The sequence below is a fragment of the Schistocerca cancellata genome, chromosome 1 (genome assembly GCF_023864275.1).
Source record: "Schistocerca cancellata isolate TAMUIC-IGC-003103 chromosome 1, iqSchCanc2.1, whole genome shotgun sequence".
Lineage (NCBI taxonomy): Eukaryota > Metazoa > Arthropoda > Insecta > Orthoptera > Acrididae > Schistocerca > Schistocerca cancellata.
The window spans coordinates 1,064,363,742-1,064,380,267 of NC_064626.1; the positions used below are offsets into that span (position 1 = coordinate 1,064,363,742).

The 16,526-nt window shown below is 44.1% G+C and overlaps 1 protein-coding gene across 1 annotated transcript in view; it reads left to right on the forward strand.

Moving 5' to 3' along the window:
• LOC126126795 (pro-neuregulin-3, membrane-bound isoform-like) overlaps positions 1 to 16,526 on the forward strand; it is a 399,360-nt gene that overhangs the window by 371,302 nt on the left and 11,532 nt on the right. Inside the window, exon 4 of the mRNA XM_049915142.1 lies at positions 11,389 to 11,560. Within this exon, the coding sequence (XP_049771099.1) occupies positions 11,389 to 11,560 (172 nt within the window). The remainder of the gene's footprint in view (positions 1 to 11,388; positions 11,561 to 16,526) is intronic.

Genomic DNA, 16,526 nt, shown 5'->3' on the forward strand with positions numbered 1-16,526 from the left:
CTTTCACTGGTAAACTCATAACATAATTGAAGAAATGACGTCTGAGAGCACAAAGACCACATTTAGCATCATAAACTTGAATGTTATGCACAACTTCCGTAGTTTTACCCAAATACTCCTTCTGTTGACGACTTGTGGTTCTCCGTAATCAGGTATTAGATCTTAGGATGGGCTGTGGCAAAGGTAGAAACCAATAACCCAACTAAACACACAAAGGACACGTGACGGTGTCTATCTCCTTTATAAACACTTACGAAATTACCAAAGTTGCAGCTGACGCTGTTGTACGGCTTTCAAGAGAGTGAAATAAACTCGAGCTCAGACAGTGTGATTGGCGGAAAGAGTATCGCTTTCACTGTTCATCTGTGTAACGGTTTCCCGCCGCGCTGTGATTGATGTTCGAGCGAAGCGTGTTAGGCGAGTTGTCGCGGGTGACACTATAAGGGAGCTGGCCCGCGTGGCCCTCCGTTCGCCTTCAGCGCCGATTGTCTAATGTGGTTATCGGAATTAGACAGGGGCAGGTAATTTGTGACGTACTGTGTGTTCACGCTGAGTCCCCGCCTAAGCTGCTCGACGGGGCGCGCCTAAGCCTGACGGACAAGCCAAAAGTAAAAGGTAGCTGGCGGCCGTATTTATAAACAGGGCCGGCTGGTCAGTTGAGCGCTTCATACCGGCACACGCTCCATCTGTCACCATTGTTCACACCGCCCGCGCCCCCGTTTCCAGTATCTGCGGTGTTTCAGCTAGAGTTACCACCACCTTTTACAAGGGCGCTCCTTTTGTCGTGAGCCGGCCATTTGGCGTTCGTAGGTCAGTGGCTGCACAGAGCCCCCTCGGCACCCCGAAAGAGACCGCTGCAATGGTAGGACCAGCTGCCGCTTCCACCTGCCACTATCCAGCCCCCTTCGTTGCACTTCCGACCAACCCAGAAAATACCGGACCGCTAGGGCATCTTAGGCCGGCGTTACTTAACCACTTAACTGGCGGCTAGATAGAATTATTTAGACACCTTCGTGGCTGTTCAGAGCCCAATGAAAGGTGGTCTTTCATTAGGACTCCAGCGTACGTGCGAATTAGGGGCAGTGATACCAGCCGACACAGCAACCACAAACGGGTGTATGGAGACCGCATTGTCGGACGTTGGCACCCCGTTGGTGAGAAGAAAAATGGTGAGCTGTGTAAAGAAAGAAGCTGGACCACTAAAGAAAACAGTGCGACCATGGTGTACGCTCTCCCAGTCACAGATGCCTAATCAGTAGCAGGAGTATTTTGAAAATGCTGAAATTTTGTAGTTCTGATCACTCTATTAATCCGTTATGGGGATATTTTAACGTGTAATAGAGTGACTGGCTCATTCATTTTTTATCAAGCCGCCTACAATGAGATTTATTTGTAGTGCTATTTTCGCTCTTCGTTTATTGAAGATTTCATCCCCATCACGAGGTTTTTGCGCGTCACTCGGGAGCTTATTCTTGCTCACTAAGACAAGACACACATCAAACAGATATTAACAAAAGTTTTCTAACGTATTAAATTCGCAAAAGTATTTTTAAATTTCAACACAAGAATTGTCACGCACGAAAACATAATTTTGGATACTGTCGGGTTGCTGTGTCCTGAAACTAAGCGAACTACTTACTTCAAACTAACATACGTGTTCAGTATATTCGCCTTTGTCCGAGGAACTATCCTTGGAGACAGAAATGTAGTTACTCTCATCTGTCTTCGTACATACATTATTCGGATGTTCAGTGAAGCGTATGTAGGAATCTACAGTAGTACTTGTTCACTTTATGAAAAGTTCCGTCGCTTGGACAGTTGGGGGTTAGATGTTTTTCAGCGGTCTTTGACGGTGTTACCAGCTTTTTCAGCGCAGCCAACCTACACAACCGTAATTCAGACCGCAGTGTGTTTAGGGCGTCAACATACTCGTAAACAAAAGCTGACGTATCACGGAATTAGAGACCACAGAAACCTTGTATATAGTTAAATTCCAGTTGGATTAGATTTGTTGCGCTGTAGCTCTTCATAAAGTGAACAGGTAGTAATACTTAATGCTGCCGGCGATAACCATCAATACTGCTGCACGCTACGAGGTATTGCGAAGGCTACATAAACTGGAGATAGTGTGTACATAAAGTCCGGGAACACTTCCAATTATTTATTGCACAAGAACCAGACATTGTATAGATATCATACATATGTCATTTTGAAGAGAAACCCTGAAGGTTTTTCGTGTATATCGTCACATCGTAGTTTGGTAATTTGCCGATAGCGCTAGTCGCAAACATGGCGAGTTCAGATGCGAAGCGAGCTTTGTGTGTGTTTGGAGCTCGAAATGACCTCTCCCGATCACCAGGTGTCACTCCGTGTGACTATTTCTGTGAGGACACATTAAAGATATGGTGTATGTAGCAGATCTCCGGGAGAGAAGACGGGAAGCGACTGCCGCAGTCGACGATACGACATGGGGGGAGGGGTATGGCAAGACTTCGATTACCGTATTGACGTCTGCCGGGTCACTCATGGTTCGCATATCGAATGTTCGTAAAAAAACTCTCAGTTGCTCTTCAAAATGCAATATGTATGCCATCTGTACGATGTTTAGTACTTGTGCAATAAATAATTGAAAGTGTTCCCGGACTTCATGTATACCATGTACATGACGTCATGGTGCTCACCTATTCCTCATCACATAATCCTTTAAACTAATTCTCTTCAACGTTTCTAAAGGGAGGATGGGAAAGTTAGTACACATTTGCGACAAATGTCACGATGGTTACGCGGAAAAATATGCCGGGACCGGCAGGGCTTTGTAGAGTTCGCCAAACTTGAGCCAGCTCAAACGTTCGTTGTAAGTTCCCATTTCGGTAACCTTGGAGCTTTGGTCAACTGAACAACGCATCTTTGTTTACTACACCTTTGTTGCAAAGTCTCATTCGGTACTGGAGACTTACCAAAGATTTCGCAGTTCAGTTCAATGTTGGTGGACACGGTGCTCCCTCTCGCCCAACAGTAATATAGTGCTTCGACAATTTAATAACGAGAGGAACGGTGAGACCTGATACAGCTCAGGGAGATGTTCAGGCAGTTTGAACAGGAGAAAACATCGAAAAAGTTCTACTAGCTGTGGAGGCCAGACCTAGGAAGAGAAGCGGGGAGAAAAGGAAACGTACTTGGATGAATCCGTGGGTTTCACGGCGAGAGAGCAGCATACAACATACATTGTTAACGAGAGCTGCAAGTCGAGGACGTAAAGTCATATGAAAACTACTGGTGAATGGACGAGAGTACATTTCAGTATGTGCTCAGGAAAGTGGATGCTCGTATTACGAAGCAGAACACTTGCCTCAGAAATGCTATATCCGCAAAAGACAGACCGACCGTAACACAGCGATTTCATGCAAAGGGAGAAAAGTATTCTAGTTCAAGACATAGCACTCACTACCGCAGTGCACGTTAACAAAAATAATACCAGAAATTTGTGCCGGCTGTAGTGGCCGAGCGGTTAAAGGCGCTACAGTCTGGAACCGCACGACCGCTACGGTCGCAGGTTCGAATCCTGCTTTGGGCATGGATGTGTGTGATGTCCTTAGGTTAGTTAGGTTTAAGTAGTTCTAAGTTCTAGGGGACTTATGACCACAGCAGTTGAGTCCCATAGTGCTCAGAGCCATTTGAACCATTTGAACCAGAAATTTGTGAAGCTATTTATGAAGCACTGGAGGAGGAATAATTTAGTATATACTATAGCCATTAACAAATCCGCAGCTTTTTTTGTAGCTCCTCTGTTTTTCTCATTCTGTTTTTGTATTCGGGAAGTCGTAAGTCGTACATTTCTATCAATTTCGTTGTGAATGCGACGCACCAAGTAAATTTCGAAGGCTTGTTGATAAACATCAGATGCAAGACAGCTGTAGCTGTAAGCGCTCCTAGTGGCTACATTTCTTATTGTAGTAAACAGAAGACGAATGATTTTTTCATCAAATCAGAGGCAAGACTCAAGATTTGATCTAATAAATTGGACAAAAGATGACATATGATTAAAAGTTCCTTATTACACTACGTCCAATATATTGGACGAATCAATCTAGTCCAATAAATTTGGCAGTGTGATCGGCCTTAGCTCGATGTGACACCATTGGACCCTACTTTTTCCGAGAAAATGTACGCACGGTGACCTGTCAACTCTCAAGCTATTGCGAGAAATTTTTATACCAGAATTACGAAGATATCAGACTGTCATCGATAATATTTGGTTTCAACAGGATGGGGCTACTCCCCAACCCTCAAAATCACTCACGGCTTTTGTAAAGGAACATTTTCCAGGTCGCGTCATTTCTTTGCCTGGGGATGTGGAGTAGCCTCCTCGACCTCCCGATCTTTCTCGATGCTGTTATTTTGTTTAGGGCTACCTGAAGTGTCGGGTTTACATTAAAGAACCACAGATTCTTGAAGCTCTTTCAGAAGTCATTACTCGAGAAATTCCCCTTCCTTTGCTTGAAACGTGTATGTACAATTTTTTCACTCATATGCAACAATACTGGACAAAAGCGGCCGCCACCTGGATAATGTCAATTTTCGCTCCTGAATTGTAGTGCATAATTGTTTGTGCTTTGTTTATTAAATGTCATTGTATTTGTAATCTTTGAGAAATACAAGAATTCAAATATATTAAAAATGTTAAAATGTTCTGAAAAGATTAATACCTCCCAGCCGGCCTCTGTATATATGCACATGATGTTTCTGCACATAAACTACTTCGGATTTTCACACTTGTCGTAATCTCAGGACAAGTCCGCCAGCCTGGCGTTTGAGGAGGCAGCTTCAAGTTGTCTGTTGTCAGTAAAATTTGCCTTTCTAGGAAGTATGGCGAGCTACGAGGAACAAATTTCAGATGTTCTGTGTCGGTACTTAATGCTGTAGCTGATGAGTTTGTGTCGAACTAAGGGAAAATCCGTACATGCACGGATGAGGGTAGACTGAACCGTTTAATGGATATATAAGCAAGACGTACCAACACGCGAGTGTTACGGTAAACGAGAGGTGAGCCGCGTTGTCGTACGGCGTGATCAGATCTGGCGTGGCAGGGAACGGGATGCTCTTAGGGCTGTGAGTCAGGCCAGGCCGTGTGTCCAATCTGGGCGATCTTGGCGGTCCGGCGGCTGCCTGCGACGGAAGCTGGCACTAGACGTGAGCGGCACGCGCGATGCCTGCCTGCCAGCCAGCCGGCGCGGCCGCCGCCGCCGCCGCCGCTGCTGCTGCCTGGGGATATGGGCCGGTGGCGCTGGCAGTGGCAGGTGTTGGGCTGCCGCATGCCGTATGGCGCCGGCCGCCCGCCCGCGATGTGCTGTGCACCGCGCCTCCTACGACCGGAATGCCATCTGCCGTCACACCATAGAGGCTGTCGCACGTGCCTCGCACCCAGCGACGAGGGTTCTGTCGGTGGACAAGTGTGTGCTGTCCGGACCGCATCCTTAAGTCCCGTATCCGCATCCGCATCTGCGGGTACTAAAATTTTATAAATCATTTTAATCTGATCGCTACGTCTCACCACCTGCAGTAGATTAAGCTGTGCCCAAATTTGCATCTGCTGAAGTCTGACCTCGTAATTTAAATTCCGTAGACTAAGAAAGGAGGTCCAGTCATGGCAACATTTTAGTTTAACATAGCCTGGTATATTTGTAAGTTTCGTAAATTACAACTTCTTCTCATAATTACTGGAGCGAAATTTCCAAAATTTTCTGCGAATTATGGGTAAGTTAGATGAAGTCGTGTTACACGATGTCGTATCTTGCATACTGCGAAATGTTAGTTAAGTACACTGAGGTGAGCCTCCTTGTACCCAGTGATTCAGCTACTTCACTTGACATGGGCTCAACAAGTCGTGAGAAGTCCGCTGCAGAAATATTGAGCCATGCTGCCTCTGTAGCGGTCAACGATTGCGAAGTGTTGCCAGTGCAGGATTTTGTGCACAGACTGACCCCTCTGATTTCTTACGAGATCTTATGTACGTGCTTGTAATGCACACTAGCAGGTATCCGCAAAGTAATACAACCGCACAGACTTCAACCTATGGGATTAGTGTGACGTTCCGGGTACACCGACCGACGGAACGTCTGCGATGTCTTGAAATAGGAGTTACTATTCGTCGTGGATTACACGAGTTGGCGAATGTTCGCGAAAATGCAGATTGTCAGAAAAGGTAGAACGGTAAATCGGAAATGCTGTTAGAAGTCTCCAGATCTCAGTCATGGTGCTGAATGCTTAGAAACGACTCGGCCTGTTCATACGGTACGTTTACAGCGACGTGATCATATGCGATCGCAGCACGCTTCAGCGGCATTTGGTGGCTACATATGACACGCGAGTATTTCAGGTAAACGAGCGTAAAAAAGCTTTTCATTTTGTCAGAGACTCTAGGTACACCCTCCGCGCGAAAATGTTTTTTATTGTAACACCTTACGTTCCGTATTGCTAGACACGTTCGGAAGCGTTTTACGCGCCCCAGACGTCTTAAACTCGTTATGTACCCGGCTGACTTACGGATTGACGGCCCGTGCGAAGAAGGCTTTTAGTTCAGGCGGTGCGAGCGGACGAGTGCGCGGCATCGGACAGACGGCCGGCGCACGCGCCACGGCGGGCGGCCACGTGTTCAGCAATTAGCGCGTAGAGGTCCCGAAACGGGAGCCGGCCGCTCGGCTGCTGCGCGTAGGTCCTCTGCGCGCACAATGGCGCCGGTGTGCGGGCCGACTTCCTTCCGGTGGGTGGCCGAGCCGCGGCGAGCGCGACACCCGAGACAAGGTACTCTGCCTACCTCCGGGCACACGCCACCCCACGGCCTATCCACAGTTGGTTCTCCCAGCTGCGCATCGTCGTCTTTGAACCAAAAGTGGCACTAAATTGCTGCATACCCGCCTGCTCCTCCTGCAGAACGGACTTTCGCACCCAGCGTTTTGATAACTCCAGAGCGCACTGCTGCCTCAGTGCGTGCAGTTACATTCATCATAAAAATCACATACGGGAGGTAGTGGCTAAGGATGATTTTTAGCCTCCTCCAATATTTTACGCTTCAATGCTATACATTTTTCCCAACAATAAATAACTTCACTTACAGAAATCAGTATTTTGGCTGTTCGGGAAACATTCGTCCTCAAAAATCACATCGTCATTATCGTGAAAATCCGTACCTTCTCCGAGGAAAGCAGCAGCGGTCACTGGGAAGTGAGGCAAAATTGTATAACCGTATGAAGCATCGCCGCGACACGCAACTCCTTGACCGCTTCCTGCCAGGAGATTTTAGTGGCATGCTCCTGTGACAGTTTGCCACCTTACGGGCATAATGAGTTAGAACCACACCATGGCAGACCTAAAAGGCACTCGGCATCACCTTTTGCGATGATGGTTGGCTCGTTGCTTTTTTCAGCGGCGTAGAATCCACGTATCCACTGCTTGTTTTGCTCCTTCGTATCGGAGTAACTGCACAAACCCAGCGCTTGACGCCAGAATTAGGCGATCAAATACGTCACTTATTTGGAGTCGCCTGACAGGTGAAACATTTTCCGTGATTAATCGGCCTTTTCACTATCGCCTCGATTTTATGGTTCAAATGGCTCTGAGCACTATACGACTTAACTTCTGAGGTCATCAGTCGCCTAGAACTTAGGACTAGTTAAACCTAACTAAAGTAAGGACATCACACACATCCATGTCCGAGGCAGGATTCGAACCTGCGACCGTAGCGGTCGCCCGGCTCCAGACTGTAGCGCCGGCTCTCGATTTTATGACTCGGTCTTTGAGCACCAGGGACTCCACTTCTCCTGTGATTCTCTGGTTCTTCACAGAGAGATGGTCTGCCGCTTCGTTCATCAAATGTTTTTTGACTGTACTGAAAGCGTCTGCGCCGATTGAAAACTGTGTCAAAAGACAGTGTTCCAGGATAATTTAATAAATCTGATTAAAAAAAAATAAAGGAAATTTTTTTTTCTCAAACAATTCGCCTTTCTTCGCGACATAGTCTCCTTTACTGCATATAAACATTGCTCAGCGATCAGCTTTTCCATCGCAACGAAAGAATTGGTTCTATCGAACTCCGCAAAACACTCGTTGATTGCAACTATCACTTCTTCATCTGATGAAAATTTCTTCCCAGCAATCTAAAAGTTCAAGTTAGGGAACAGGAAGAAGTTGCTTGGGGCCAAGTATGGTCAATAACGTGGATGAGGAACAAATTTAAAGCCCAACTCATGCACTTTTCGCCATTGTGATCGCTGGTGCGTGGGATGGTGCGTTACGTGATGAAAAAACATTTTTTTTACATGACAGCCTTGCTTTTTTTTCAACCAACGCAAGTTTCAAACGACTCAATAATGAACCATAATCGGATCCAGTTATGGTTCTGCCTTCTTATGAGTAATCTGATGATTATTTCTTGGGAAACCCAAAAAACAGTGGCCATCACCTTACCAGCTGACAAAATGGTGTTCGCCTTCTTCGGTGCACTGTCACTAGCCTCTGTCCTTTATTTTGACTGCCGTTTTGAGTCTGGTGTACGATAAGGGATCCAGGTTTCATCAGCAGTAGAATCGGCGCAAAAAGTCTTGCGGATTGCGATTGAACATCACCAGCCATTGTATTCAAATGTTGTGTGCCGCATGCAATTTTGGTCGACTGCGAGTAATCGCGCCACCCACCTCGCGCACAACTTCTTGATAGCCGGATTTTGTCAGTGGTTTCCTTTGTGATGATCTCAGTGTGACGGCCGGGGCGCGCTTCGTCTTAGGTGCCTGTCGTTAACGTTCATTCATTAATCCAAAAAATAAATGGTCATCAATGATAATGCGAAGTCTGCGTGAACTTTATCCATTGTTTTGATTTGTGCGTCAGTCAGCCCCTTCAAATGAAAATGTTTAATAACTGCACGAAACTCGGTTTTCTCCATTTTTTAAAATCGTAAAATCGCAGTTGACAAACCGATCAATTCGGGCGGCTGTCAACAGTACATTGTTGAACTTACACGTCTGAACTGGAATAATCGAGCTTACCGACAGTGAATGCGCATCAAAAATTTCCCATTCTTTAAGGGAAATTTACCAGACCAAATCAAACCACCCTTGTATTTTTGTTGTGTAGTTGCACCAACTCTGCGTTGATCGTTGCAACGTTGTTCCGCTTCAAATAATTAAAACGAAATACCGCACAATTACTTCACTGACCAGTGTGAGGTACATTTCTGTTTTGGCTCCTCCAATGGATTAATACAGATCTGTAGCACGGGGATTTCAGTGTGTACCAGGACTACAGACATGGACCAGCAAGCAAACAAAATATTGATTTTGTATCTTTAGTTTTTAGGTGATGATCACAATATTAACTGTCATACTCATTTCTCTGAACCGCACCACTAATCGATATGCAGAAGCCAAGAATCTTGCTTCCAACACCTTTTATCTAATTTTCTGTCGTTTTGATGCAACGGTGTACCTCAGCATGTATGTAACGTCTTCTTTATGTATACGTAATTTGTTTTTCTAAATATCGTAAAAAAAATCTAGTTAACTACTGAACATTATTGCAGATATTTACGTGCTTTCAAAGTATTCGAGGCCGTGCGGTTCTAGGCGCTACAGTCTGGAGCCGAGCGACTGCTTCGGTCGCAGGTTCGAATCCTGCCTCGGGCATGGATGTGTGTGATGTCCTTAGGTTAGTTAGGTTTAATTAGTTCTATGTTCTAGGCGACTGACGACCACAGAAGTTAAGTCGCATAGTGCTCAGAGCCATTTGAACCAAAGGATTCGAATCCGTTTTTCCATGCAAGGATGATTCGAGGTTAGATGTCCGATTGACCTAAAGTTTTTTTTTGCATTATTCTTTAGAACACATACAGGATGTCCCAGGAGCAAGGACAATATTCACGGATATGATGAAACTACCATTCGGAGCAAAAAAGTCTAGTAAACATGGACACTAAAATGCCTACCTTAAGAGCTATAACCACTTAATCTTCGATATTGTGAAGCAAATCTCTTCTACTGTTAGATCTTTGCTTTCTAGATTTTGAGAGGTGGTAGTATGGACCAAAACAAGAAAAAATGTCCAGTAAACATGAGCTATGAAGTGTATACCTTAAGAGTTACGAGCGCTACTTCATCTTTGCTACTGGGAAACACATCTCTTGTATTAAACATGTGCTCATACAATAACTCTTTGAAGTATACATCAGTCCCCATGTTTACTACACCATTTTTGTTTTTGTTTTGATCCATACTACCTCCAAAAATATTGAAAGTAAAGACCTTCCAGTAGAAGAAATTTGTTTCACAGTATCGAAGATAATGAAGTCTTTTCAGCTTTGAAGTATGTGTTTTAGAGACTTTTTTTTCCTTCGTATCCCCGAGTACTCATCATTCCTCCAGGCACACCCTAAATGACTTGATCAGTTGCTAATCGAAAGCACTCTGGCATTCAAACGACCACAGCGTCGATATCAGCTTCACTTTCGTACACTACGTGTCACCGGTGGCTTCACATCTTTCTGTACCGTACATTTGTCTGAATTGGCGGGAGTCGGTTGAGTCAGTGTTTGTGTTGTGTATCTGTCGGAAGATATAACAGTAAGATAACAAGAAATCCGTTCTTGGTTGTCAGACGCTCCTGTTGGTCGCGCTCTAGGCTGGCCCTGACTGGACAACAGCAACCAGTGAAATTTGTTGAAGCGCATATTCCGCGCTCGAGGCATTAACCACATAATTTTATTAATAATTCCATTAATTATTCAAGAGCAGTAAAATCTCTGCATGCAGCGGGTAAATTTTCGCGTCTTTCAGACGCTACAGTTAATGCTGAGTTGACTTGACTATTATCAAAGCTAGTCACAAACTAGAAAAGCTGCAGTGCTACTTCAACCGAAGGACCTATTCGTGCTGCTGCGGAATCTAAGGGAAGTAACTTAAAGAGTTCTCCTTAAGAAAATGTACTGCAGCCAGTATGAATGAAAAAGCTGCTTCCTTATCCACTGTGAATGAAAAATGGGTTCTGGTGGTTATCCGTAGTATATAGAAATAAAAGCTATAGATAAATGATTTTAAATTTTGTGTTATGGAAAAAGCTCAAATTCATATTTATTGTCGTGGGGAAGCGTATGGATTGGGGTCGCTGTCGGTAACTCGTAGCATACACCACGAAAGTGAAGCAAACATCGTGATTATTTCCGGGTAGTGACAACTGTGCACGTCCTGCGTGACGTAAGGTATGCTGATTCTTAATGAACAAATACACTGAATATTAAATTTTGTGAAAGGGCACCGGTGAAGGAGTTTTCACCCTTTTCATATATGGAACTTGTGATTTGGCTGTGGAGTGACGGCAAGCGCTCGTGTTGGTGTGTTACAGAGGCATGCTCGAGCAGGTCGACGCCCAAGCCGCGGTCCGCAGCCCCCACGGCGCGGCCCAACGTCACATTCCACACGTACGATTGCCCGCCGACCTACGCCAAGTGGTACTGCCTCAACCACGCCACCTGCTTCGTCGTCAAGATCGGCGATTCCCTCCTCTACAATTGCGAGTGAGTATTCCGATGTGGTCCCCACCAACGTCCACGTCGTACTACTACTACTACTACTACTACTACTAGTAGTAGTAGTAGTAGTAGTAGTAGTAGTAGTAGTAGTAGTAGCGGCAGCAGCAATCTGAGTGTTAAATGCGATGATGGCAGGAACAAAAAGAAATAAGGAAAAACAATGTGAGAGATATTGTAAACTTAATTCGATTCAGGACGTAGGGGAAAAAATATATATTATTGTAATAATTCACACTGAAGTGTGATAGGCAACGGTCCGTTGGTGTTATAAAAAAAAAAGTGGACATACATTAATAAATACTTCGCCACGATCTAAGAAGTTTCATGATTTTCTGTAATATTACGGTGGTTCCTGCAATTGTAAGCAGAGTTGCAAAATCCCACATTTGATTACGATTACTAAACAGTCTGTATATAAATATCTCAAGAAATTTATGTACGATTGCTCCATAAACGAGATACACACTTGGTACTAGGAAGTGTTGGAGTATGAGGCTGTAGGTGGAAGATTCGCAATTTGCCCCTTCTGTATATTAAGATTTGTTAATACAGTTGCAATAGGCAAAGAGTTCCAGCTGCTGATAGGTTTGACAGTAGCTCTTGACCAGTTAACTCTAAGTTAGGTTAGAACCAGAAGAGAGTGGCGAGCAGTTCTTCTTGAGAGATTTCGTTGATTAACATTATTCTCACCACTGTTTCATTTTTGGACACTCCACACAGGCTTTACGAAGCTTCCGCCTCAACTTTGTTCAAGTATTACCGAAGAGAATAATATTGTAGTGTAGTATGTAAACAAGTGAAACAATTTTAGTGAGTTTGCAGCATGCCATGCCATACCATGTCATTAAACATGGACTCCTTCGACCATCCTACACTGGGACTTCACATAATTTTGCAAGACACACAAAAGTGAAAAAGTTTCATTCTTTGTGCATATCATATTCCTTGGAGTGCTGAATGACCTGTGCACCTAGTGCGAAGGAGTATTTGGGAAAAAATGTCGAAAGTAGGACTTCCTGTAATGTCATTATCATTGTTGTAAATTACTTTAATTACTACAGTGTTCCAACGAAGCTCAAAACAAGAAGAGGGTGTCAACTTTTTTGTGAACCCATGTTCTGCAGTTACCCCTTCAAATGAGAGTGGGGAAAGTGAATGTTTGTAACTGCTTAGTTATTTCTTTGTCATCATTGAACACTTCAGCTTTTTGCACTAAAGCTCAGTGGTGTCGTAACATAGTGAAATCTGAAAGTGGCCCTTTCTAAGGATTTGCTTCGATACGTCAAGAAGTGAAAAGTGTTAAGACGAACACGTGCTTTAGGTGAGGAACAGCAGAATGCATCCCTCTGCCAACAAACACTGGAAAAACTGTTTGGAGAGAAAACTATAATTTCATACACTAGAGGTTCTCATAATCCGAAACCATTTTTATAAAAATTAAAATAAATGAATTATTTCAAAACTGTTAATTAACCGTTTGCGCTTCTGTGACACACGGGGCGTATCGAAAGATATCGGGCAAGCTGGGGGAAATTTTTGCCAACTAGAGATCATTAGCTTCTATGCCCTTTACTTTATAAACGATTCAATGACTTACTAAGTCTTCTCTGCAAGCTATGCAAAAATACTGAAATTCCCCGTAGCTTTTAATAGAGGACATTATAGTGCTTTTTCCCCCCTTTCAGTATATTATTCTGGGAGCCACGGAACTGATGTCATTCAGCGTGGCTGGTATTCGGCCTGAAAGCGCTGGTACACGTCTCAGCCGAACAAGGGTAAAATGGAGAATACGTTAAATATCTCCATTGCACAGCTTTTGTTTTTTGCACACCCAGCAACTTGTTTATATAGGGAAATACTGCGATTGCTCGAGACTTCACGTTAAACGTAGCTGGTGTACGTGCGATTGTGTTTATAGAGTTACTGTCGAGGATGCGTTCTGCAGGACGAGGCATCATGAACTGCGAATTGTTATTAGATCGTATAACACGCGCACACTCCAAAGACATTTCTCTAGTGGTTTTGAAGACTAGATATTCTTGTGATTTACGTTTTTTATCGATCATTATCAAACGAGAGCAGTTGTTCCACTCGGTCATATAACAGTGCGGCATGGGAAGAGATGTTCTGTTCTGGGAAGGCCGTCGGGCGGCTCGGCGGACGTGGTCAATTGGTGTGAATGATGACCTGTGCCCGAGGAGGCGCCTAAACAGTGTCGCGGCATGGACGAGCACGTTCGCGGCTCTTAAGCCGGGCCGCTCTCAGGTAGTTGAAGATCGGTTAACTGTACACGGCTGTCCGTGAGAAGAGAGTCTGGCTTTGTGTGCGGACTGCTCCCTGCCTCGAACCATCCTCGGGCCGCCTCCAAACCTCGCGCCTGCTCTTTTTCACCTTTTGTCGGAAAAGTATTCGGACCACATTATGGAGTCAAGGAATTTCGGCGCGGCCAGCGTGCTCGTGAAAGGCAGGTGCGCGAGACGCATGCGCGGGCAGCTGCGGCGCGGATTAGCGGCGCCCCAGCGCTGGGAATGGGAAACAACCGCGGCGTTTGTCGTCCTGGCCTGGAATGCCGCCTCCACCTCGCACAGCAAGCCCTCCCAGGACACCCCACTTACACAGCGAACGCTTTCGTCAGCCTAACGTCAGTACGCACTAAGGGCTACTGACTAAAGCTGAGCAGAACTAAGCCTCCATTTAGTAACCTACCCACAGTACAATAAACAGTGTGGCGGTTGTAGCACTTCCACCCAAACCTCCAGATATCAGGCACTCAGATCAGTACCTAACATTGTACTTAGATAGAGTATCACCTAAAACACCGGTTTAGTTCGTGCTATGTACTCTCGTCCAGTAGAGCATGCGTAATCGGCTAACGATAATTAGAAGTAACACCAGAGCTACAAAGCACAGCAAAAGTGCATCTGTGACTGACTGTTTTTTCAGATAACGCGTGGGTGAGTTGATAAAGCGAGAGATCGGTCGTACCACATTCACACGTGCAAACCCCAAGTATTATTACGCTTGAAACTGTTAGATGGGAAAACATTTTCATGACATATAAAAGGACTATTCGGAGTTGGTAGCAATGTTTTTTTTGGCAATTCTAAAGATATTGTAGAGGTTGTACAGCCAATTCTCGCGACAACCCATTCATACACAATTATTCCTTTGCTTTCACAGACGAGCAAACTTGCTCCAAAGCTGTTTATTGTCCTTAAAGGCCGGCCGCTGTGGTCGAGCTGTTATAGGCGCTTCAGTCCGGAACACACGACTGCTACGGTCGCAGGTTTGAATCCTGCCACGGGCATGGATGTGTGTGATGTCCTTAGGTTAGTTAGGTTTAAGTAGTTCTAAGTTCTAGGGGACTGATGACCACAGATGTGAAGTCCCATAGTGCTCAGAGCCATTTGAACCATTTTTCCTTAAAGAACATCGTACTTTCAGTACTCATACATGCCAGTCCATGTTCTCAGAACCAAATGTAATCGTCCACTCTCACTCCTCCGGCAAAATGACCAGAGAACTGTTCAGGACTTTTCTACAAGAAGTGGTAGTGGAATAAATCAGTGGACAGAAACTTCTGCTGATAATGGATTCTTATGGGCTCCACAAAGACGCTAGTGTTCTTTGTGACATGGGCTTACAAAATAACCTACAAGAAGACAAAATCACAGTTCACATAATTCCAGCAAACATAACCTCCATTTGTCAACCACTTGATCTTGCAGTATATACGAGCATATGATGCATAAAATGTTCGATGCTGCTTGAGATTCTTCGGAAGAGATTAGTTTGCAAAAATGGAAAAATTGCTGTATGCTGCAGTCCTTCACATACAATAAGTTGTGTTCTCCACTTTTCTGTAATTCTCACTGCCACAAGTGGATAATGGCTAAGCTCGTTGATGAACCCCGATCCTTTGAAATTTTGACAAAGTTCCGTTTCATACACAAGCTTTCATTCTGCAATCTATAGGGTAGATGCGCAAATGGACGATTCATCAAATGTGCTTGGTGTACGAAAGTAATTTGGACGTTCAGTGCTTATTATTGATCTTATTACTACTACTACCACTGCTACTACTTCGATGATGATATATTCAAAAATAAGTATAAATTACTCTGTATAACTTATTATTATTATTATTTCTTTCTATTCTCAGACGTTATGTCTGGTCAAAAATGGACAGTGACGCGGACCTTGATCAAGCGTGACTTCCTTTTAACTGTACGGTATATGTTATATTGCATTTAGGAACTTTCGGGTCATTGAACATGTATCAATAATTACAGATTTCTGTAGTTGTATATATATGTTTGGATGTAGCTGTATTGCATTGATGTACTGGTGGATATTGTGAGGTATGACTCCTGTAGTTGATAGTATAATTGGTATAATGTCAACTTTATCCTGATGCCACATGTCCTTGACTTCCTCAGCCAGTTGGATGTATTTTTCAATTTTTTCTCCTGTTTTCTTTTGTATATTTGTTGTGTTGGGTATGGATATTTCGATTAGTTGTGTTAATTTCTTCTTTTTATTGGTGAGTATGATGTCAGGTTTGTTATGTGGTGTTGTTTTATCTGTTATAATCGTTCTGTTCCAGTATAATTTGTATTCATCATTCTCCAGTACATTTTGTGGTGTGTACTTGTATGTGGGAACGTGTTGTTTTATTAGTTTGTTTTATGGCAAGTTGTTGATGTATTATTTTTGCTACATTGTCATGTCTTCTGGGGTATTCTGTATTTGCTAGTATTGTACATCCACATGTGATGTGATCTACTGTTTCTATTTGTTGTTTGCAAAGTCTGCATTTATCTGTTGTGGCATTGGGATCTTTAATAATATGCTTGCTGTAATATCTGGTGTTCATTGTTTGATCCTGTATTGCAATCATGAATCCTTCCGTCTCACTGTATATATTGCCTTTTCTTAGCCATGTGTTGGA